This window comes from Dipteris shenzhenensis, chromosome 5 (assembly GCF_047967505.1).
Source record: "Dipteris shenzhenensis isolate YYH24624 ecotype China chromosome 5, Dip_SZ_1.0, whole genome shotgun sequence".
NCBI lineage: Eukaryota > Viridiplantae > Streptophyta > Polypodiopsida > Gleicheniales > Dipteridaceae > Dipteris > Dipteris shenzhenensis.
In genome coordinates, this window is record NC_141600.1 from 30,527,830 (window position 1) to 30,552,661 (window position 24,832).

Below are 24,832 nucleotides of genomic sequence, written 5' to 3' on the forward strand. Positions count from 1 at the left end.
GGTCTAGAATAAGAAAGACCATCGCTTTGGATGACATAAGCATGTGGCTACCCTTAGCCAAGCATAGATAATGGGCCAAGGCCTATGCACAATAAACACTATAACCTTGGATGACATAGGTACGTGGCTACCCTTAGCCAAGCATAGATAATGGGCCAAGGCCTATACATAAACACTATAAATGAGCCATGTCTAGAGTCTACACTCGAAAGGCCATGTCTAGACTAAAGCTAGAAGTAAAAACGCTCAACATAATGAACAAATAACATGCAGCCACATTCATAATAAAGGGATCTAACACTTTCGTACGGTGCAAGACTAGGCTTGGACTGTAACCAACGATATGCTCAAACTCTAACAGGACATAACCTACAAGCCTTACACCTACCACCCACTTATTCCCCAGTCCTCCAAATACTCAAAAACTCTCCTTAATGTCTACATGCCCCACTCAAGTGATGGTAGTATAGTAAGTGCATAGGAGCATGAAGGCAACTACAACTACCCTGGAGAAATGGCACGCATTTGTGAAAAACATTGATGAAATCGACTCTATAGTTGTAGGCTGCCACATGTTTTGATTGTGGAAAATTCCGGTAGGACCACCCACCCGCCAAATGTTCTGATTGTGGCAAAATCCATCACAATTAGATTACCTGAGTCGGAGATAACCTATTGCCTTCAAATGCATGTATCAAGACTATGAAGTAGGCCACCCATGCTTAGAACTAAAAACATAACCAAGTCATATGGGAGTCATGCAACGCCTCCTAAATCTTGTCATTGGAAAAATGTGTGAATCAATATAGCAGCCTATATCACGGCAACAATTGACATCTTAGAGGAGTAAAGCTAGCAGATAAGTGTTTGCATCAAAGCAAATTACTTGATTTGGTAAGATCCTAGCTGCGCCTCGAGACTACATAGTAGGCTGCCAAAGCTTAGAGTCACGATTAAAGAATAACCAACCAAGCCACCTATTGAACAACATGCAACCCCTCTAAATCTTGTATCATTAGAGAAATGTGAACATCTAGACCGAAGCATGGTCTTTATACCAGGTAGCAAATTGAGTTTATAGCTATGTACTCTAGAATTTCAATACTGCAGAACAAAAAGAGAAATATCAATGTAACAACTCTTCGAATTTGAATGGTGAAAAAATGTTCACCTACATTCAAAACAGAGCATAGCTAAAAACTTCCCCTTCATATCTGGACCTTGGTATTGAACCTTGTCCTTGAAGTAAGGTTCAGCAGAAATCTTCAAATTCCATGGCACATTTGTTTAGCTTGCTCCATTTACAAACAATGGACAAGAAGCAATGATAGCTAGACAATCACATGAAAGAAACTGGCATATACCCTTTTTGGTGTAAAGGATTGTGCAATATAATCACCCTTTTATAATTTTTATAGATCCTTGAAAATACTTTTTGCAGGAGGTATTCCGAAATAGAAAATCAGCCAAGAATAATCGAATGATAAGGATCTTCAACAGTTGCATCTTTACCAGATTGGGTTTCTGTTGACATGCATTGAATCAAATTCGGGAATACCCTTAGAATGTGCAATGAATGAAAAGATTATGCTGTATAGAAGCATATCATGTTGACAAATCAATCCCAGCTCTTTCTTTTTCCATGCGCCAGCGTACTACAAGGCCAAATCCCATAACAGACATGACAACAGTCTGCAAGCAGGAAAGACAAAACAAATGAGAAGACTAAGGTAGACTTTCCCTCTAAAACTCGTTCACAGATAGTAAGTCTAATTTCGAAAAAAGGCAACAGATAACAATCTCTCTTTCACTTTGTACAGTAACTCTTTGTAGAAGAATTAAAATGGTAAGGTGATATGAAAAGTGCAATTAAAACTTTGCAATTGTGACATAATCTTGTACAAGACGAACCGAAATGGCAGACGGCAGACCCACAAGGGGGTCTGCAAAAAATCTATTAGCTAAGGCAAGGCCGAGAAGGCTGCTTTGCATCCCTGCATAACAACAAGAGGAACAAGCATCAATTCATAAAGCCTTGCAGAAGTCGTATCTTGATTACATTGTACAAAAGAACCAATAAAATAACCTATCATTCAATTCTTTCGACTACTCTCCAAACTCACAGTTTGAAGACCATTAGAGATTTACAACCTTTGAAAGATCTGCTAAACCTTGATTATCATTTTTATCTTAGCGTCACCTTGTCAGTAAAGGATTTGTTCCTACCCCTCTCTACTTGTCTGCAAGCATCATAAAGCATGAAGCATCTAACCATTCCATTTCATTCGTGATCACGTGTAAAAACAACTAAATGAATAATCAAACACAACACAGTTAAATAAAATTGTGCTGTACCATATGCCAAAATTAGTTCAAAGAATAAAATCCCTGGCTGAAATGAAATGCATACCAATCTCAAAAGATATTGTTTTCTGTATATCCACTACATCTGGTGCCTTATTGAAGATCAATCCCGCCAAATAAAAGCCTAGCAGAAAGCCTGCCGTGTGGAACCCAAGTATGGGTAAAAGAACTGCAAGTCCGAAAGGAGACCTCACAGCTTTGATATTCATGGCCAATGGCGAACCTATGCATAGGCCTGTCACGAGTACAGAAAGTAATGGCAAAAACGGCCTGATGCTTCTTGAAAGAGGGGCAGCAAATCTATGCAAGAAAAAATACATCAGTCTCTCTCTCTCTCTCTCTCTCTCTCTCTCTCTCTCTCTCTCTGCAAAAATAGAGTACAGTTGTTGACACAGGGATGCCCATTAAAGTATGCAAAAAATGGCACAGCACAAGAAGCCCAAACCACACATGCACATCCTTCATGAAAAGGAAATAATGGCATGGACAAAAAATTTCAGAAAAAGAAATATACCTAGATGAGTCCAGGAACATGCCCAAACTCATCCTCTAAAAACATAACATAGTGCAGACACAAAATTTCAGAAAAAAAAAGTAGATATATACCTAGATGAGTCCAAGGACATGCCCAAACTCATCCTCTAAAAACATAACATAGTGCTGTTTCAATCTCATGATAGTCACTCATAAGGTTGAAAACATAAACTCCATCACGCATAGCAAGGACTAGCTACCATGACATCCCCACTAACGTCATCTACCATGACATCCCCACTAACGTCATCAGCGCCCAACAATGGTTGTAGACCATAGTATAAACATATTCTCTCACACATACAAATCCACACACCCACACATACTTGAGCATCCATTTATACAAAGTCTTAATACTGAGTTCATGTCAACACTTCGGAGGTGAAGGGCAGACTCAGCCATGACGAAGGCCCGAACTTAAGGAGAAGGCTAATCATAAGGTAGTCCAAAAACTCTTCAGTCAAGATACAACTGCTTGCGAAGACTAAACAATTTCATTTTAGTCTCTCCTAGACGAACATTTAAATGTAGCTGATAGGGCAACGCACCACTTAAGATAGAAAGAATTAACGCAAAACTAGCGGGCCGCAACATGGACGAAAACTTCACAAGGTGAAATTTGCATGTCCGCTAATACGGCAGAATTATATACCTAGATGAGTCCAGGAACATGCCCAAACTCATCCTCTAAAAACATAACATAGTGCAGTTTCAATCTCATGATAGTCACTCATAAGGTTCAAAACCATAAACTCCATCACGCATAGCAGGGACTAGCTACTATGCTCAAAACATAGCATCATCAGAATCAACAGCAAGAGGAAGCTATGTGGCAATCCAACAAATTTAAGACCTAACACTTACCACTATACTAGATTTGCTTTACCAGTGCCGATGTGTAATTGTGCACACTTGTTTGGGGTTCATATACCTAGATGAGTCCAGGAACATGCCCAAACTCATCCTCCAAAAACTCATCACTTGTAAGGTTAAAAACCATAACTCCATCACGCATAGCAAGAACTAGCTACTATGACATCTCCACTGACATCATCAACGCCCAACAATGGGTGTAGACCATAGTATAAACATATGCTCTCACACATACAAATCCACACACCCACTCTTAGTTGAGCATCCATTTATACAAAGTCTTTGTACTGAGTTTCTGTCAGCACTCCGAAGGTGAAGGGCAGACTTAGCCATGACACAGGCTAGCACTAAAGGAGAAGGCATTTTGCACACTTTTATTCTAGCGGGTGTGCGGGTGTGTGGGCATTTATCTCTTTATAGTCTAGCAGGCCTTCGATTTGCAGGTACCTAGAGACAAGTAGCTGCTTTGATTTTATGCTTTGCCCTTTGTTGGATTTGATGTGCCTCAAACCTCTTGCTGCTCTTTACAAGGTCTTCACCCAAATTGCAACGATTCTTCCTCTCACGCAGGTCCTCAATTGCCTTGATTTGCATGCAAGCTTTTGCTGTAGGTCTTTCTTCTGCAAAAGTGTAAGATTTCAGCTACAGCTCAATTGACAAGCTTATGCTATGAATCTTCTTCTATGGAGGCCTTCCTTTCTTTTCTGAGGCTTATAGAGAAGCCTCAAGGGCTCGAATCAGGCTCATGATCTGTATGCAGAACAGAAGAAGCAGGAGAGCACACCTGCGACAAAAGGAAACGATTAGAAAGAAAGCCAGAGCTCTGCAAAAATGGACTAAGAAAGGGCACAATAGCAACAAACCCAGAATTTTACACGACTCTTGCAAAGCTTGAGAAGAAGAGCATCGGCAAATCTTCAACAATTGAACTTGCAAAACAAAACAAGGAAAACAATCAAAAGAGGACACAATGCTCTGTGGTAAATCGTGCATCAACAAAACTGAAGGAGCAATTAGCCATAGCTACGAAGAAATCAGAGAAAAAGAAAGGAAAAAAAAATCATGTTTATTTCTGTCGACAGAACCTAACGGACTTGGACGGAAGTTTGTTTTAGGCCACTACAGCCTGTTTTTTTGTCTGAAAACAAAAACTAGTATCACAGGGGCGTGAAATTCTAAGTACTTTAATGTACTACAAGACTGTGACAACTTTGGTTTTAAAAGTCCAAGCGTGGGCTTAATAATGTGTAATTAAATGCGGCATGGTGCCTAGCACATAAGCGTAATTAATCCCTAGGCCCAAAGGCATTCCAAGGAATTAAAAGAGTGGTTGTTGAAAAATGATGACATGGCATTTTTAATGGGCCCCTTAGAGAGCCATGTACCTTCAGTGGCCCCCCTAGAGTTCCAGGTGGCTCTAGTGCCTTCTAAATGCTCCTTTGCCATTCATGGACCTTCCTGGGCCTTCTAAACTTCACATGTGTGGTTTTCTCTCATCTTCTCCCTTCGTTGAGATTTTGGACTGGTTTTTCAGCCTCCTTCAACTGAATTCCATTCCTCACCATTCCTCACCCGTTTGGATTCCTCGACTTCCGTTTGGCCCGATGGCTTCCCCTCTGCCTCCCCTTCGCAGTGATATGCTTTTCCCTCCGTGCGTTTGGTAGAACGGGCAGAGCTGAGCACTTCTTTTGCTGGTCAAATTTGCAAAAGTGGCTTTTTCTGGACCTTTTTGCTTCTACAGCCTCGTGGGCCTCTCCTCTTGCAAAGCTACAGCTTTCTGTTGCATTTCGAGTGGTCCCACGCGCTAGTTGACTGGTTTTTCTCAGTTTTGGAGGACTTTCCGGCAATGAAACTTCTCCAAAACCTTCTCGATGCATTTCTCTCTGAAGCACGCTTCTTTTGAGCCCAACAACTCCCACTTCTTCGCGACAGAAGTGCTTCTTTTTGCATTTTTAAATGGAATTCTTGCTGGTCGGCTCTTGTAAATGCTCTTTCTTCATGCCTCTGCACTCCTCTTTGGCTGAGAATGCAATTGGGCATTGGCTACTATGTCCTCTTGGCGATTGAGGACTTGGTTCGAGTTTTCAAGGCTTGGTGAGTTGTGATTTTGCTGTTGCAATTTCTTTTTTCCATAAGCTATTGGTTGGCCTCGTGTGCCGCCTCTTTCTTGGTTCACAGGTGCCCAGGCAGTGCTACATGAGTCATTCTTTGGTTGGGTACTTTGCTAATTTTATTTTGGAGCTTTGAAAAGATTTGTGAATGCCATATGGAAACCACTCAAAGAGAGTGCAGCTGGGGTGCAGTGTGATTGCATCTGGACAGCCAATGGAATTGCACTCTATGTGATGGTGTTCTATGCTTGAAAGCCTTGCGAAGGCTTAGTGAATTGGGGCTGCGTGCTCAGTTGCAGGGAAGGTCTCCCAGATGCAACTTGTAATCATTTCACTGTGAAATATAAAGAAATACCGAAAAGGGCGCCACGGTGTTTAGGGCCAATCGGTGAAAGCCTTGCGAAGGCTTAGTGAATTGGGGCTGCGTGCTCAGTTGCAGGGAAGGTCTCCCAGATGCAACTTGTAATCATTTCACTGTGAAATATAAAGAAATACCGAAAAGGGCGCCACGGTGTTTAGGGCCAATCAGGTGCACTTGTCTATGTTTGTTGAGCAGGGGCATTCTAGCCTCCATCCCTTTTTCAGTGGTTTTGTTTGTGAACAAATGGGTGAATGCCAAATGGTGATCATGCAATGGTTAATGGTTGTGATATATGCTTTGTGAGCTATAAATAAGTGCTGAAGTGATTAAAGGTTTAGTTCCACTGCCCTCTGAGTGATTAGAGGCCGGTTTCATTGGTTCCGTTGCCGGGACACCACACACTCTTTCTCAAGAGGTGGGCCTCGGTAGTTTGGTGGAAGGATATCTCTGCTGCACTTTTTGACAGCTGAATATTACAACCATAAACATGGTGAGTACCCATGAGCAAGAGAGCTCCACAACTCCTCAAAGGAGAAGGCAGGAAAGCCTTAATGATCCAGCTAGTGTACAGCTGCAGGGAGCACAACAAATGCCTTTTGAGCAGGCCACACGTGAAGCTACAACTGAGCTCAACGGTGATACTAGTTCTAGCAGTGAGTCAGATGATGCTACTATGTTGAATGCACAGCTTGCAAGTGCAGTGTTTGCTTTGACTCAGCTGGCTCAAAATTTGGCTCAGATTGTGCAAACAAATGCCAAGAAGAAGAAATCAACAAAGCACAAGCACGGAAAGAGTGAGTACACACATGCATCAGCTTCTCATGGCGGACCGCACACTCATGCATCAGTTTCCCATGAGGAACAGCCATCAAAAATGACTCAGAGAGTGACTTCCAAGAGAGAGGGATCACCCAAAAGAGCACTTGAGAAAGAGATACAAAAAGTACAGCCAGTGCAACAGTATGAGCAGCCAGCACAAGGCCTCAGCCATATTTGAGGCAGCAACCTGAATATTTTGGTACAGGTTCTATCTTTGATGCTATGTTGATTTCACCGCCAATTGGGCATAGAAAGCAAGCCATGTATGACAATGTGGGAATGCAGCCAGGCATGCAAGCCACAGCATATGCTCCCATGCCTAATGTTCAGCCAAGCATGGCTCTCCCTAGTGAAGGGAATGTTGCAAATATACAGCCATCTTTGGGACAGCCAATATCAAATGTATATAAAGAATTTAAGGATGGTGGTTCTCATGTCAAGTTTGATACATATAATGGAGTACAAGATAGGTCATGGTTGTAAGACACGTTAAGACACGACACGTTAGACACGCTTCAGACACGAGTGTCTAAAGTGTCTTAAAGATAAGACACGTAAGACACGCCATTGTGGTTATAATAATAAATATTTAATTAATATATGTGTAAGTATACAAATGTACAACTTGCTAGCATAGCTAGCTACTAGATTCTAGAAGTACAATAAGCTACACTTAAATAATGCAAGAAGAAACAATGCACTTGTACAATGTAGTTAAGAGTCAAGACTCGTCACTCAAGACTGAAAAGTTAAAGTTAAGACTCACGACTGAAGAGCTCGCAAGTTTTGAGTACTAAAAGATTTAAACTGACAATTGAATCGTGTCACATGTGACATGAATGAAAACTGCATCTCGATACATATAATTGAAAGAAAGCTTTCGACTCTCAAGACTCAAATCTCTAAAGATTCATCCTAATCTGAATCTATGAGGTCACTCCCACTGCTAGATCCAAAGTCACCATCAATGATAGCATGGCTAAGTCAAACTCAATGTGTGTTGTCACTCCTCACCCACCCAAAAAAAAAAAAAAAACACTAGAGTGTCTAAAGGTGTCTTAAGATAAGACACGTGTCCTTAAGTGTCTTAAGTGTCTTATCATAAGACACGAGTGTCTTAACAACCATGGGATAGGTACAAAGCCCTCACGTTCCTTCAACAATTTGATGCTGCATTTCTTGGGGGTTTGTTTACAAAAGCATCCAAGATGAGGAAGGTCGCCACATTTTTGAAAGGCAATGCACTTAAGTGATACACCAACCTTATGCTTCATGGAGATGCACCTGCTACTTGGCTGGAATTTAAGCAAGTGTTCTCTTCTACTTGGCTTACTCCAACTTTTGAAGTTGAAGTACTTTCACACTGGCATGACTTGTCATACAAACTTTGCAAGAATCTTGATGATTACACCAAGAGGTTTTGGGATGTTTTGCTGCCATTGAGCTCTTACAGGCATGTTTCTTTGAAAGAGCAAATAGAGAGGTACTGTTGTGGATTGCCTAGTGAGCTACGTGATTATTGCATCAAAACCAAGGTGGGTTCTATGACTCAATTAATTGAGAATGCAAGGACAGCATATGCATGGATGTAGGAGAAGAATTTGGGCTTTATGGACAGCAAGAAAGAAGACAACAAATAGGCTGCCAAACACCAGGATAAGGACATCAAATCTGAAAATAAAAATTATGGCAAACGACCGTTTCAAAAGGGAGGAAAAGCCCAATTCAAAGCTGGTCAAAGGCGTGGACAGCCTAATAAACAGCCCCGTACCAAGTTATCTGATGAAGAGAAAAAGTCACTCATGGAGCAAAACAAATGTTTTATATGCAAAGGAGAGGGACACCGCTCTTATGATTGCCCATTCAAGAAAAGAGACAGGTCAGATGATGATAAGAATGGTAATAAACAGGCTGATCGGAAGGGCAAAAGGCCTAAACCTTCCGCAGGACTTCTTCCAGATGTGATTGGGAGTTTGCCACATGCACATGATGAAGAGGAAACGAAAAAGACTGAGATGTGCAGAGCATGGGGAAAAATCAGAAATCAGAATTGTTTGTTTTTCTTTGAATCTGGGGCAAAGGCGAATTTCATAACTCCTGATATGGCAGGAAGGCTTGGCATCAAGCCTGAGGAAATGGGGCCATCCAGCATGTGTGATATGGCCAACCCTGAACTCAACACACCTGTCACTCCTATCATTGGCAAGTTGAGGATGCATATCCAGGGATATCAGGACGCAGAGGACTTCTACATTATGCCTTTGCCAGAGTGTGATGCTTTGCTTGGGATGCCTTGGATGTACAAGGTGGGGGCTGATGTGCAGATGAGAAACAAGAAGATTTCTTTAACTCATAGAGGCAAAAATCATGTACTTGATGTAAAGTTGAAAGGGGAGTCCATCCCTATAGTTTCAGCTTCTTGTATTTCCAATGTAATAAAGCGTCATATTTCAGCGTACTTGATTTTTATCAAAGAGGACAGCCAACCAGTTCAGGAAGGCTCTACTCTTTCTGCTTTAGATAGAGAAAGGGCTGCTTTTATTTCAGATTTTCAGGATTGTTTCTCAAATGCACTTCCTCAAGAATTACCTCCCAAGAGGCCCGAGGATCATCAAATTGATATAATTCCAGGAAGCTCACCGCCTAATATACCTCCCTATCATGTCAGTAAGACACAACAGGAAGAGAGAATGTCACAAGTGAAGGAACTCTTGGAAAAGGAATTAATACAGCCAAGTAATTCTCCTTACTGTCCCCCTGTGTTGCTTGTGCAAAAGAAGGATGGCAGTTGGAGAATGTGTATTGATTATAGGGCTTTAAATAAAGTCACAATTAAGAACCGTTTTCCAATTCCACGCATTGATGATATATTGGATCGGTTGGAAGGTTCCTCAATGTTCAGTCGTATTGACCTTAAAAGTGGATACCATCAGATAAGGATACGGCCTGAAGATGTCTACAAGACTGCCTTCCGCATTTCATTTGGCTTATATGAGTTCCTTGTGATGCCTTTTGGTTTGACTAATGCACCTGCCACTTTCAATAGAATGATGGACAGAATTTTTAGAGCACACAGAAAGTTTGTGGGCACTTTCTTCGATGACATCATTGTGTTCTCTAAAAATGAGCAGGAGCACAGGAAACATCTCACTATTGTGTTTCAAGAGTTGAAAAGACACAAGCTATTAATAAACACCAAGAAAAGTAAGTTCTTTATGCATGAGATTCATTTTCTTGGTCATATAGTGTCAAAGGATGGAGTCAAGATGGATCCTGCAAAAGTTGAGGCCATAAGGAGTTTGCCAATTTTGAAAAATCTGCATGAAGTCAGAAGCTTTCTTGGGTTGTGTTCATACTATCGTAGGTTTATAAAGTACTTTGCAGAAATTGCTTCTCCCTTGCATGCTTTACAGAAGAAAGCTGTACCGTTTCGGTGGGAACCAAAGGAAAATGCAGCTTTTAAAGAGCTGAAGCAAAAGTTGTGTTCTGAACCCGTTATTATCTTGCCAGATCTTGCAAAACCCTTTGCTGTAACTTCTGATGCATGTGGGAACAGCATAGGAGGCACTTTGATGCAGGATGGCAGAGTGGTTGCATATGAGAGTAGAGTTCTCAAAGATGCTGAATTGTACTTGCAGACATACGAGAAGTAAATGTTAGCAGTGATACATGCTTTGACCACATGGAAACATTACCTTCTTGGAGCTGATTTTTAAGTCACTTAGATATTTTCTCACGCAGAGAAAATTATCTGAAAAGCACATGAGATGGGCTAACTTCCTCTCAATGTATCATTTTCAAATTGTACATTTTTCAGAAGGCAAGGCTGGAAAATAAGAAAGGCAAGGAAAGGTTGTACACAAAGCTGAACATGCGTTACTATGGTCCTTTCCAAGTTTCTGAAAAAATAAACGAGGTAGCTTATAGGCTGAAGTTGCCTCCGCATTGGAAGATACATAATGCCTTTCATGTGAGCTTGTTAAAGCAATATCAGGGAGATATTCCCGAGGATCTACCTTGTGAGGTGCAGCCTGAAGTGGAAGAACAGGATGAACTTCTGGTCCCAGAGCAGATTCTGGCACACAGAGATAGAAAGCTAAAGGGTAAAGTTATCCGTTGCTACTTGGTAAATTTTCAAAATTACCCATCACTTGATGCGAAATGGATGAAGGAAGGTGAACTGGCAGATTCACCTGCGATATTGCAGCTTTACCTTGATGCTTTTTTTCCAGTTAGAGCGGACTGCGGTCCGGGCTCCTATAGGTAGTTCAGCAGAGCGAGCGTCTGGAGCATTACTTGGTGTTCGAGAGGGGGATAGCACCTCCATTCCCTCAGTACAGACGGGCTCACCGTGATTTCATGAGGTCGCTTAATGACACTGTATGTTTCATCCGAGATACTGAGCTGACAGTATTTCTGCTGTGAGACTTCATGATATTCATGCATCTTGACTATTGATCGCCGAGGATCACATAGATTTTGAGCAGTGTATATGGATGGATGCATGCCTCTCCTAGCCATATTTTCACTGTCTCTGTATACTATAGCTGCGGCTTTCTTGTATACTCTTTTATGCTATATTTCATGCTCACTCCTGTGTTTTGGGGCAGCAAACTGTGGTTTGCTATTTCAAGAGAGGGGTATGTCACGGGGCGTGAAATTCTAAGTACTTTAATGTACTACAAGACCGTGATAACTTTGGTTTTAAAAGTCCAAGCATGGGCTTAATAATGTGTAATTAAACGCGTCATGGTGCCTAGCACATAAGCGTAATTAATCCCTAGGCTCAAAGGCATTCCAAGGAATTCAAAGAGTGGTTGTTGGGAAATGATGATGTGGCTTTTTAATGGGCCCCCTAGAGGGCCATGTACATTCAATGGCCCCCCCTAGAGTTCCAGGTGGCTCTAGTGCCTTCTACATGCTCCTTTGCCATTCCTGGACCTTCCTGGGCCTTCTAAACTTCACATGTGTGGTTTTCTCTCTCATCTTCTCCCTTTGTTGAGATTTTGGACTGGTTTTTCAGCCTTCTTCATCTGAATTCCGTTTTTCTTCATAACTCCTCACCCGTTTGGATTCCTCGACTTCCGTTTGGCCCGATGGCTTCCCCTCTGCCTCCCCTTCGTAGTGATATGCTTTTCCCTCCGTGCGTTTGGTAGAACGGGCAGAGCTGAGCACTTCTTTTGCTGATCGAATCTGCAAAAGTGGCTTTTTCTGGACCTTTTTGCTTCTACCGCCTCCTGGGCCTCTCCTCTTGCAAAGCTACAGCTTTCTGTTGAATTTCGAGTGGTCCCACGCGCTGGTTGACTGGTTTTTCTCAGTTTCGGAGGACTTTCCGGCGATGAAACTTCTCCAAAACCTTCTCAATGCATTCCTCTCTGAAGCACGCTTCTTTTGAGCCCAAGAACTCCCATTTCTTCCGACAGAAGTGCTTCTTTTCGCATTTTTCAATGGAATTCTTGCTGGTCGGCTCTTGTAAATGCTCTTTCTTCATGCCTTTGCACTCCTCTTTGGCTGAGAATGCCATTGGGCATCGGCTACTATGTCCTCTTGGTGATTGAGGACTTGGTTCGAGTTTTCAGGGCTTGGTGAGTTGTGATTTTACTGCTGCAATTTCTTTTTGCCATAAGCTATTGGTTGTCCTCGTGTGCCACCTCTTTCTTGGCTCACAAGTGCCCAGGCAGTGCTACATGAGTCATTCTTTGGTTGGGTACTTTGCTGATTTTATTTTGGAGCTTTGAAAAGCTTTGTGAATGCCATCTGGAAACCACTCAAAGAGAGTGCAGCTGGGGTGCAGTGTGATTGCATCTGGACAGCCAATGGAATTCCACTCGGAAAAGAGAATGCCTTTGGGTTGAGCCTATGGGTTAAGTGCACTCTATGTGATGGTGTTCTATGCTTGAAAGCCTTGCGAAGGCTTAGTGAATTGGGGCTGTGTGCTCAGTTGCAGGGAAGGTCTCCCAGATGCAACTTGTAATCATTTCACTGTGAAATATAGAGAAATATCGAAAGGGGCGCCACAGTGTTTGGGGCCAATCGGGTGCACTTGTCTATGTTTGTTGAGCAGGGGCATTCTAGCCTCCATCCCTTTTTCAGTGGTTTTGTTTGTGAACAAATGGGTAAATGCCAAATGGTGATCATGCAATGGTTAATGGTTGTGATATCAGCTCACAAAGCTGTAAATAACTGCTGAAGTGATTAAAGGTTTAGTTCGACTGCCCTCTGAGTGATTAGAGGCCGGTTTCATATAGTGTCAAAGGATGGAGTCAAGATGGATCCTGCAAAGTTGAGGCCATAAGGAGTTGGCCAATTCTGAAAAATCTGCATGAAGTCAAAAGCTTCCTTGGGTTGTGTTCATACTATCGGAGGTTTATAAAGTACTTTGCAGAAATTGCTTCTCCCTTGCATGCTTTACAGAAGAAAGCTGTACCATTTTGGTGGGGACCAAAGGAAAATGCAGCTTTTGAAGAGCTGAAGCAAAAGTTGTGTTCTGAACCCGTTATTATCTTGCCAGATCTTGCAAAACCCTTTGCAATCTCCAAGAAACCCAGTGTTTCAGCAGTGAGCATTGCTTAGAACAATGTGTTAGATGTGATGGAAGATCAGTATGTTAATGATGCTGATTTTCCAACTATTTATGATCAGCTTTCTGATAATCAAAGGCATGATCACTATATGTTGAAAGAGGGTTTCATTTTGATGCATGAACGACTCTATGTCACTAATCAGATGCGACAAAAAGTCATAATGGAAAGTCATGCTCCTCCATATGTAGGACATAGGGGAATTACAGCAACAATTACAGCAGTGGAGCAATACTTTTATTGGCCATCTTTGAGGCTTTAAAGATGTGGAAGAATATGTGAGAACATGCATGGTTTGTCAAAAAGCAAGTTTGACAAGCAGAAGGCACCTGAGTTGTTGCACCCTTTGCCAATTCCGGATAGACTATGGCAAATCATGATTTTGTGTTTGAGCTTCCACGTACTCCTACTGGACATGATGGATTGTGGAAAATAATTTGCAGGTTTAGCAAACAAACCCACTTTGTGTCGGTAAGAAAGAAAATTACAGCAGATCAAATGGCCAAATTGTTTCTGCAGCATGTCTTCAAGTATCATGGGATGCCTGAATCCATAATCAGAGGATGACCAGCCTCTTTTGGAGAAAGCTGTTTGAAAATATGGGCACTATGCTGAATTTTTCGTCATCTTTTCACCCTCAATCTGATGGACAATCGGAGCAGGAATACTCTACCATCCCGGATATGTTTAAATGCTATGTCTCATACCACAAAAGCAAATGGGAGCATTATTTGCCTTTGTTGGAATATGCTTACAATAATACGGTGCGCACATCCACAGGTAAAGCACCTTTTGAAATAGTGGAAGGTGCCAGGAAGATACCTCCCATTTTGCATACAAAAGAGAAAATCTTCGAAGCTGATCGTTTTGTGGAAAGCCTTGAAGAGGGTTACAAGAAGATCAAATATGCCTTGCAAAGAAGTCAGGACAAGCAGAAAAGAGCAACAGATAAGCACCGCAGGCAATTGGTATTTACAAAAGGTGATTGGGTTTTCTTGCGTTTTCAGAAGGCAAGGCTGAAAAATAAGAAAAGCAAGGAAAGGTTATACACAAAGCTGAACATGCATTACTATGGTCCTTTCCAGGGTTCTGAAAAGATAAACGAGGTAGCTTACAGGCTAAAGTTGCCTCCGCATTGGAAGATACATAATGCCTTTCATGTGAGCTTGTTAAAGCAATATCATGGAGATGTTTCCGAGGATTTACCTGATGAGGTACAGCCTGAAGTGGAAGAACAAGATGAACTTCTGGTCCCAGAGCAGATTCTGACACACAAAGATAGAAAGCTCAAGGGTAAAGTTATCCGTCCCTACTTGGTAAAATTTCAAAATTACCCATCACTCGATGCGAAATGGATGGAGGAAGGTGAACTGGCAAATTCACCTGGGATATTGCATCTTTACCTTGATGCTTTCCAGTTAAAGCCGACTGCGGGCTCCTACAGGTAGTTCAGCAAAGCGAGCGTCTCGAGCATTACCTGGTGTTGAGAGGGAGGTAGCACCTCCACTCCCGCAGTACAAACGAGCTTACCGTGATTTCATGAGGTCGCTTGATGACACTGTATGTCTCATCCGAGATACTGAGCTTACAATATTTCTGCTGTGAGACTTCATGATATTGATGCATCTTGACTATTGATTGCCAAGGATCACATAGATTTTGAGCAGTATATATGAATGGATGCATACCTCTCCTAGTCATATTTTCACTATCTCTGTATACTATAGTTGCGGCTTTCTTGTATACTCTTTCATGGTATATTTCATGCTCGCTCATTTGTTTTGGGGTAGCAAACTATAGTTTGTTGTTTCAAGAGAGAGGTATGTCACGGGAGCGTGAAATTCTATGTACTTTAATGTACTATAAGACTGTGACAACTTTGGTTTTAAAAGTCCCAGCGTGGGCTTAATAATGTGTAATTAAACCATAGTCACAACAAAACTCGATTCTTTGGGAAAGAAACGTTTCAATCCCAAAGAAACATGGCCAAGGGTAGTATTACTAGAAATTGTACATGTTAAGCATCATTTGAACATGCCATATATATGTGGGATATATTTTAGACATTTTTGGCACTAAAGAGTACAATCATGCGTTTCAAAACTTATGCTTTTTTTTTTTGAAACATTTTTAAACGTTTCACGTTTCTACGTTTCGAAACGTTTCAGGTGACTATGAATTAAACGCGGCATGGTGCCTAGCACATAAGCGTAATTAATCCCTAGGCCCAAAGGCATTCCAAGGAATTCAAAGAGTGGTTGTTGGAAAATGATGACGTGGCATTTTTAATGGGCCCCCTAGAGGGCCATGTACCTTCAGTGGCCCCCCTAGAGTTCCAGGTGGCTCTAGTGCCTTCTACATGCTCCTTTACCATTCCTAGACCTTCCTGGTCCTTCTAAACTTCACATGTGTGGTTTTCTCTCTCATCTTCTCCCTTTGTTGAGATTTTGGACTGCTTTTTCAGCCTCCTTCAGCTGAATTCCGTTTTTCTTCATAACTCCTCACTCGTTTGGATTCCTCGACTTCCGTTTGGCCCAATGGCTTCCCCTCTGCCTCCCTTCGTAGTGATATGCTTTTCCCTCCGTGCGTTTGGTAGAACGGGTAGAGCTGGGCACTTCTTTTCGAGTGGTCCCACGCGCTGGTTGACTGGTTTTTCTCAATTTTGGAGGACTTTCCGACAATGAAACTTCTCCAAAACCTTCTCAATGCATTCCTCTCTGAAGCACACTTCTTTTGAGCCCAACAACTCCCACTTCTTCGCGACAGAAGTGCTTCTTTTTGCATTTTTAAATGGAATTCTTGCTGGTCGGCTCTTGTAAATGCTCTTTCTTCATGCCTTTGCACTCCTCTTTGGCTAAGAATGCAATTGGGCATTGGCTACTATGTCCTCTTGGCGATTGAGGACTTGGTTCGAGTTTTCAGGGCTTGGTGAGTTGTGATTTTGCTGCTGCAATTTCTTTTTGCCATAAGCTATTGGTTGGCCTCGTGTGCCACCTCTTTCTTGGTTCACAGGTGCCCAAGCAGTGCTACATGAGTCATTCTTTGGTTGGGTGCTTTGCTGATTTTATTTTGGAGCTTTGAAAAGCTTTGTGAATGCCATCTAGAAACCACTCAAAGAGAGTGCAGCTGAGGTGCAGTCTGATTGCATCTGGACAGCCAATGGAATTGCACTCGGAAAAGAGAGTGCCTTTGGATTAAGCCTATGGGTTAAGTGCACTTATGTGATGGTGTTCTATTCTTGAAAGCCTTGCGAAGGCTCAGTGAATTGGGGCTGCGTGCTCAGTTGCTAGGAAGGTCTCCCAGATGCAACTGGTAATCATTTCACTGTGAAATATAAAGAATACCGAAAGGGGCCTGGGGGTCTGCTGGCCATGGTATACGTGGATAAAACACTTTTAACCGGTACTCATTGGCACGTCCAGGGACCTCTTGACCATTTGCATCTTCCAAAAGATAAGTGTTATTTTTGAACTTTTTCTTCACCCTGAAGGACCTTCCCAGCGCCGAAGGAGTTTTTTGTCTAGCCGCTTCTCCACACGACCATCAAACTTCATGACCAAGCTTCCTTCTTTGAGTTATGGCTTCTTCTTCTTCTTGGTAAGAGCATCATACCTTGCTTTGCGTCGTTGTTGTGCTGCCTCCAAATGTTGAAGTGCTTGAAGGCGTTTCTCATCCAAGATCTCTATCTGTACTAGACGTTGGGCATGTGTTCTTCTTCGTCGCACAATAGAGAAAAAGTCGTGCAAAGACTTGAGGTTTCCAATTCTATTGGCAAGATTGCCACCACTCCATAAACTAGCTGAAAAGGTGTGAAACCAAGGGAGAGCTTATGAGTGGTTCTAAAAGCCCACAAAACCTCTGGTATATGCACACCCCACTTCCTTTTCATGGTGTCTACTAGCTTAGACAAGGACCCACAAAGCAAACCATTAGTTTTTTCCACAAGACCATTGCATTGGGGATAATATGGACTTGATATGACCTGATTTATTTTCAATTTGTGCACCAAAGATTCAATCAAGTCATTCCTAAAAGACCTCCCTCCATCTGTAAGGATTTTCAAGGGGCAACCAAAACGGACACATATAAACTCCTTAAGAAATGATGCCACCGTTGTTGCTTTATTGTTGACAATAGCTTTTGCTTCTGCCCATCTAGTTGCATAATCAGTTGCAACTAATATATAATACTTCCCTTGTGAAGAACGAGGAAGGGCGCTAACAAAATCCAAACCCCACCTCTCAAATGGACCATATGCTAGAGTGGGATTACCTATAAGCAAATCTGCAAGAGAAGCTCTAGTGGTGCTTTCTGTAATAAAAGTAAAAGAGAACTCTGGAAGCTCACAAATCCACTTAGCAAACTTTCCACCAGGATTGGGTTTGCGAATCAAAAATTGTAAAGCAAGTTGACATATAAGGAAGAAAAAAGGGCGAGGCAGCAAGTATGACCTAAACTTCTTCACTGCAAAGACCAAAGATAAACCTTCTTTCTCCATTTCATCATACCTCTCCTCAACCTCCATGAGTTGCTGACTTGCATAATACACTGGTTGCATGCATCCTTGCTCACCCTTCTGAAGTAGTAGGCTCCCACTGAATGAGTTGACACACTTGGATTCACATAGAAATCATCCTCCCACCTAGGAGGCTGCATAATTGGCCTTTGGCTCATGCATTCCTTAAGCAAACAAAATGCCTTATCTTGCTCTAGTCCCCATTGGAAAGATACATTTTTCTTTGTCAATAAATTTATAGAATACATCTTTTCAGAAAACATATCAACAAAGTGCTGGTAATACTTTGTTTTACCCAAAATGCCCCTCTCCTCTCTGACATTACTAGGTGGTGGAAGGGCCATGATTGCTTGTACCTTCTCAGGATCCATTTCTATACCTTCCTTCGAGATAACATGTCCTAACAAAGCCACCTTCTTCCTGGCCAAACAGCATTTTGGAGGATTAAGGCAACCTTTTGCATCATCAATACTTTTCAATGCAATCCTCAACTCTTCCAAGTGATCCACATGGCTTGAATAAATGCAAAAATCATCCAAAACCACTCTTATGAACTTTCCCAAGTAGGGTGCAAATACCTGGCTCATGAAACGTTGGAAAGTTGGTGGTGCATTAGTTACACCAAATGGCATCACCCTATATGCATACACCTCCCATGGTGTAACAAATGAAGTCTTCCTTTGATCTTCCTCACAAATCCGAATCTGGAAGTATCCGGAGTACCCATCACATACTGAATATATTTCATGACCTGCAACTTGATCCAATATCTCGTCCTGAAATGGTAGAGGAAAATAATCCCTCTTTGTGCATGCATTCACAGGGCGAAAGTCCACACAAACACACCATTTCTTTCCTTTCTTGGGAGTAACCGCCACTGGAGAAACCCACTCTGAATTCTCAACTCGAAAAATTAATCCAGCTTGGAGCAAGTTAGTTACCTCCTTCCTTAGCACTTGTGCTTGTACCACTCCCAACCGTCTAAGCCGTTGCACCACTGGATTGCTTTGAGGCTTCAAATCAATTTTGTGCTCCACTAAGGTAACTTGACGCACTTGTGAGTAACTATTTGCAAACAGATGAAAAAACCCATCAAGCATTTCTAGGTATTCATCTCTTTTAGTACCTGTTATAGTCTCATCAAGAAGAATCTCATTTTGTTGGTGAAGACTAGTGTGATCCACCACTTTCTCATACATGGTTAAAGATGATTCTCCTTCTGAAGCTCCATTTCCTTGATTGTCCCCCCAATCAACACCAAGGCAAAGACCAAACACCACTCCTTCCACCTCTCCTTCTGAGATGGACTCCTCGGAGGTGCCACTTGTCTCGTGATCGGATGACTCGAACTCTGAGCTCTCGGAAGTCGAAGTTTCCTCCTTTACCACCATCCTGTGGCGATTCTTGATGTTGTAGCGGACCTTCCTATTCCCTCCTTGGAGAATAAGATCACCTGTCTCCCACTTCTGTACTGCCTTCACTTGACGGAGCCAAGGCCTTCCCAAGATCAATGGGTAAGCCCTAGCATCTAGTTTTGTAGGAATAACCTGAAATGTTGTAGGTATAGAAATTCCACACACCCCATCAATTATGCATTAGAAATAGTCTGGCCATCTATGATAACATCAACAACAGGTACATCATCTCCCACATCTATGTCTACCTTTTGTGCCATAGGTGTCCCATTATCCTTTTTCTTATTTTTCTTAAACTCCCTAGTGGTGGCCAATTTACTCCATTCCTTCCTAAGTTTTGGAGAGAGTACCAAAAGCTGCCCGAATGTGATTTGTGCAGTCTTCTCTCTAAGGTCTGTCAATATATCGTAATTAAAAGTCCCTTGTCCAAGAGGAAAATCGAATTGTCCAATCTTTCTTCGGGATGACTTTTTCTTCTTATGTTTCCGTTCTTTCGCTTCCTCCTCTTCCTCGTCACTCCTAGTTTTACGACTTCTGTCATCAATGGCATCAAAGTTTCTTCCTCATCTTCCTCCTCTGAACATGTTCTTTCTAAGAGTACTACACTCTTGTCTTCTTCTTTTTTCAATTTTGGACATTCGGGACGATAGTGTCCCTTCTCTTGACATTCATAACAGGTAACATTGCTTTTATCCCTAGGCTTATCCTCAGTTTGTGGAGCCCTATGTGGCTTGGCATTCACTAAGTGCAACTTCAAATCAGCAAATGTTGCCATCAATTGTGCAATATTATGATCCAGTGAGGGAGCAGATAAGGGAGCAGATACCGGGGATGTTGAGGCTACCTCTACCCGATGTGCCGGAGTCATGACACTTGTAGATGGCTGAAATGCGGACTCAATTTGATGGGCCGCCTCCTTCTTCAAAGCAATGCGAATAGCCTCTTTAAAATTACTGGGATTTTTGCTTAGAACATTTCCACGCAAGCTAGAATCCAAACCATAAACAAATTTGCTCATCTTGAGATGTTCCATTGCCAATGAACCTTTAGAATCTCCCGTAGAAGATGAAGAAGACTCAACCACATGCAAAGCAGCTTGTTGGTACTTGATGAATAAATCCTCATACCTCATAGCGAAGGTCGAAACTGACTCTTCTTCCTTTTGGGAAATCTTCTCCAACTGCAATAACAAGGAATTTGGCTACTTCAATGTCCCAAATCTCTCCTTCATTGCCTCGACCAAGCTTTCCCAACCATCCTTGGTATCTTTTGGCAAGGCCTCGTACCAAGTTAAGGCCACACCCTCCAAGAAATCTGAAAGTACCTCAGCACATTCCTTCATAGACCATCCAGTCAAGCGGCATGCTCGATTGAATTTCCGAAGGTAACTCCTCGCGCCTTCTCCTGATCCACGGAACACTGAAATGTTGTACATCTTGCACAAAAATTGAGCACAAAGAAGAAAGTATTTGCTTGTAAACAAGCTGAGATCGTGAGCTTATGATAGGAAAATCCTAGGCAAAACCTACCTGGCGTCTCCACCAAAAGATGTGACACAGAATTTGGGGCTTAATTCTAGTCACTTCTCAAAAGAACAAGAGGGAAAGGAAAATAGACGAATCAAAGCAAGACAAAGATATAAACCTCAAAGGTGAGATCATAGTTCAACATGGGAAAGAGGAAAGGTTGAGGGGAAGCATTGATTTCTGCCAAGCGTTTGGCGCTGAATGTAAGAGCAAGCCTCTGTTGGAAGAAAATTTTCATACAAAGAACTACATGAATGGAAGTGAAGGGGCTGAATTGGTAGGACTCATTCTAACGTATGGGGTTGTTAGGTCACATCAATTTGATAAAGCTCAACACAAGAGAACCCACAATTATTGGAAATAAAAATACAACTATGAAGCTCTTCCTTTGACCCCCAAAACCTAAAACAAAGAACACATGCTTGTAGGGTTTGAAAAGACAAGAATGTTGACATATAGTTTATGAAAAATGGAACAAGAGATGAGAAGTTAGGACCATTTTAGTAACAGACTCCAAAACTGTCCCACATCCAAGTCTACCCTGTTCTGCACACTATAACATTTTCTCAGTAAATCAGAACATGGAAGTAAAGACATAAATGGATAGAGCTCAAAGAGACGAAGATTTTGATATAGGTTTCGACCAAAACGAAGTAGGGAGCAAAAAGTTATGGCCGTTTTACGACAGGATACCAAAACAGTCCAGGAGCGACTTGAGCAATAGGAAAAGGCAACGATTTCTCTTACTGAAGGGGTTGCTTCCACAGTACATATTGGACTGAGGTCGCCCTAAAGGGTAGAGAATCCCCTCAGAACAGATCCCAAAACAAGCCATACATGAGCACCAACGGGACTCCCAAGCGAAGAGGAAAAAAATATGAGAAAATGGGAAAAGAAGGGAAGATCTTGATTCTGGAAGCCAGGAAAGCTCCCCAATGGGAGAGAACTACAAAGAAGAGAGGGGCTAAGGCTCAAGGGAAAGGAGAGGCATAGAAGGAGCTAGATACAAGGCAACGGCAAGGCTATAAGGAGAAAATGAGATGCTTGAGAGAGAGGGGAGGGGCTTCTTTTATAGTGCAATTCTCACCTTCCTTCACCCTGTTACATTTGTTGGCAGTAGATTCTTTCACCTCTTCGTGACATAAGGGCATGGGTCACCATCAATTGTCCTTTTAGGAGGATTTTGGCAAGTGTCCCATCACACGATGCTTCTTTATCCTTTTGAGTAGAAAAGTCAATAGTCCTCCCACATGGAGCCCAAGAGGACCCTGCTCTTTTCCACATATCAACACCCTCCACATTCCACATAAGAATGCTAGAAGAAGTCCTTTTGACTCCACACTTTTCCACATGCCCTCCACATGCTCTCCATGTGCACTCCCTATTATTTTAGTACATTATTGAGTCCGTGTAGGCTTTTGGCCCACTCTAAATATATGACTCATTTCTATTTCCCAATTACAAAGCAAATAATATATCTCCCAAATCATTCTATCCCTATACCAAGGTATTCATAATTCATACCCGTGGTATTTACAATGATGCACTCCACTCATAATCACATTTGCAATCATTTTCACTAATTATTCTAATGAGTGTCGAACTGACACTAATGATTACATGAAATACAGTAGTCGACATCAAAAGATTGTCAAGCCGCAACGAGAGTAGCCGCAAAGAGCCGTCTCTCGCCACCAACTTCTCCATCACGCTTCATGGTTCTTTGTTTCCGAGGCTAGCTTTTGTCACCTTGCGGGCCTCACAAATCCTCCCACAGGTTTCAAAACAAAATATCATTTTTTGTTGTCACAATACACCACTTAAGGCACGACATCAAGCCGATGAATGCCCCCTTCCAAAAGGTGCTAGGTTAGGATGAAACCAACTATAGCATATGGAAACACAAGCTTGAGAATATTCTCAAAGCTCGAAAGTTGTGGGATATAATTGATGGGACTGAAAAACGGCCATAAGAGAATTTTGGAAGCTATGATAAGAGCCAACATGCTCATACTCACATAAATATGAGCATCAAGGATAACATAATCCTTGTTGTCAGACACCTGAAAACTCTAGCTAAAGCCTTGAAGACATTACAGCCCACCTATGAATACGCTAGTGTGCAAAAAGCGTTAGTCATTACAAGGCAATTTGAATAAACTTAGAGAACAAGAGGGTCAAAACTTAAATGACCATTTGATCAGCTCAAAAAATGATAGATCAACTAGTAATTCTCAGTGAGAAGATGCCAGATACACAGATAGTTGATCTTCTTCTCAACAGTCTTCTAGACTTGTGGGACAACTTGGTCACCACACTCTCTAACAGAAAGCATCCTCCCACTATAACTCAGCTATATGGTTACCTCATCACTGAGGGGGGAAAAAGGCACAAGAAACTAGGTAACAGCCTTTATGGCTAAAAATAAAAGGCAAAATCAAAAACCTCGATTTTCTTTCACACACACAAAACACAACAAAATCTCCCAATAAGCACTCTTGTTGGATCATTTGAGATTCCTCTTTGGAGCTCAATGTGCACAAATTTCCACCCTTTCAATCTACCTTCCACCAACCTTGGAAACAATATTCAAGTCATTATAAGCATGAAGCCCTTCTTCCTGGAAAAAAATACAAGCATCCACATGTCATTTCTTACTTTGGGATGACCTCCTCCAAACATGAATAGCATTGTCTAACATATCTAATGCTCTTTTGCATGTCTCTAGTTCAATTTGTGTGCCATTTCATCAATTGGACATTGAGATAGGGAGATTTTGATATGATCCAAAGGTTCAAGCACTACCATCTGGATGAGCTGGAGTCTAAAACACATTTTTAGTCTGCATGATTGCATAATTGTTGATATGTAAGCACCCTTATTAGATATCATGACCAAAAGAAAACTCGATATTGGTGACTTTAGCTTTATTAGATACACAATGTAGTGAAATAGAAAGCCATATTTGCACTCCTTCACATCTGACCTTAAAACCCAACTAGTTCGCACAACATAGCAAGATTACACAGATCATTGCCTCTCGTCTGCAAGTGATGATTGGACTCCAACACATAGCACATCTACTCTTCTACTCCCAAACTAACCCGCTGCTACTTGATCCTTACTACCACAAGCTTAGTAAATTGATCCGTGAGGCATTTCACCAAAAATTTCACTATCCAAACCTTTAAATTTTCATACATTTGTGATATAAAAACCTTTTAGGAGTTTTTGAGGACTCGTATTAACTACTCTTACCTAATCCAAAAATAGACATGAGATATCACCTCTTTGTTCAATCATTTTGATGCCCGAATTTTGATCACATCTACGCCAACTAATACATGTCTTGAATGTTTCTCTAGGTCTATCACTTTACACCACCTTGACGTTTTTATTTATATATTTTAATCGATGCATAGTAAACTTCAGCCTCCAATGATGTGTATTTGAACATGTTTCTTACACAATGTACAGTAACAAAAAAATTTACCACATATCATTTGAAAAATGATACTCTTTCCAATACTCAAAAAATATTGAAAGATTGATGCATCATTATATATGGCATACTTTCATTAAACCTCTTTCCTCATTTGAGTCAATTGATTCAGCCTGATGATTTAATTACGATTGACTTGATCATAGACCTATCAGCATCTTTACTCAACAATGCTTAAACCTCTCTTTTCTCCATCCTCCCCCACCCGGACCAACACGTAAACAAAAAGA

At 41.7% G+C, this 24,832-nt stretch overlaps 1 protein-coding gene across 2 annotated transcripts in view; it reads right to left on the reverse strand.

The window, feature by feature from the left end:
• Window positions 1-1,064: 1,064 nt before the first annotated feature.
• LOC147901856 (putative sodium/metabolite cotransporter BASS5, chloroplastic) overlaps window positions 1,065-24,832 on the reverse strand; it is a 54,416-nt gene continuing 30,648 nt past the window's right edge. For both annotated transcript variants that reach the window (XM_087374581.1, XM_087374582.1), the window contains exons 6-8: window positions 2,411-2,664; window positions 1,912-1,994; window positions 1,065-1,692 (exon numbers count right to left, since the gene is read on the reverse strand). In XM_087374581.1, coding sequence (XP_087230707.1) covers window positions 1,606-1,692; window positions 1,912-1,994; window positions 2,411-2,664 — 424 coding nt within the window. In that variant the 3' untranslated portion in view covers window positions 1,065-1,605. The remainder of the gene's footprint in view (window positions 1,693-1,911; window positions 1,995-2,410; window positions 2,665-24,832) is intronic.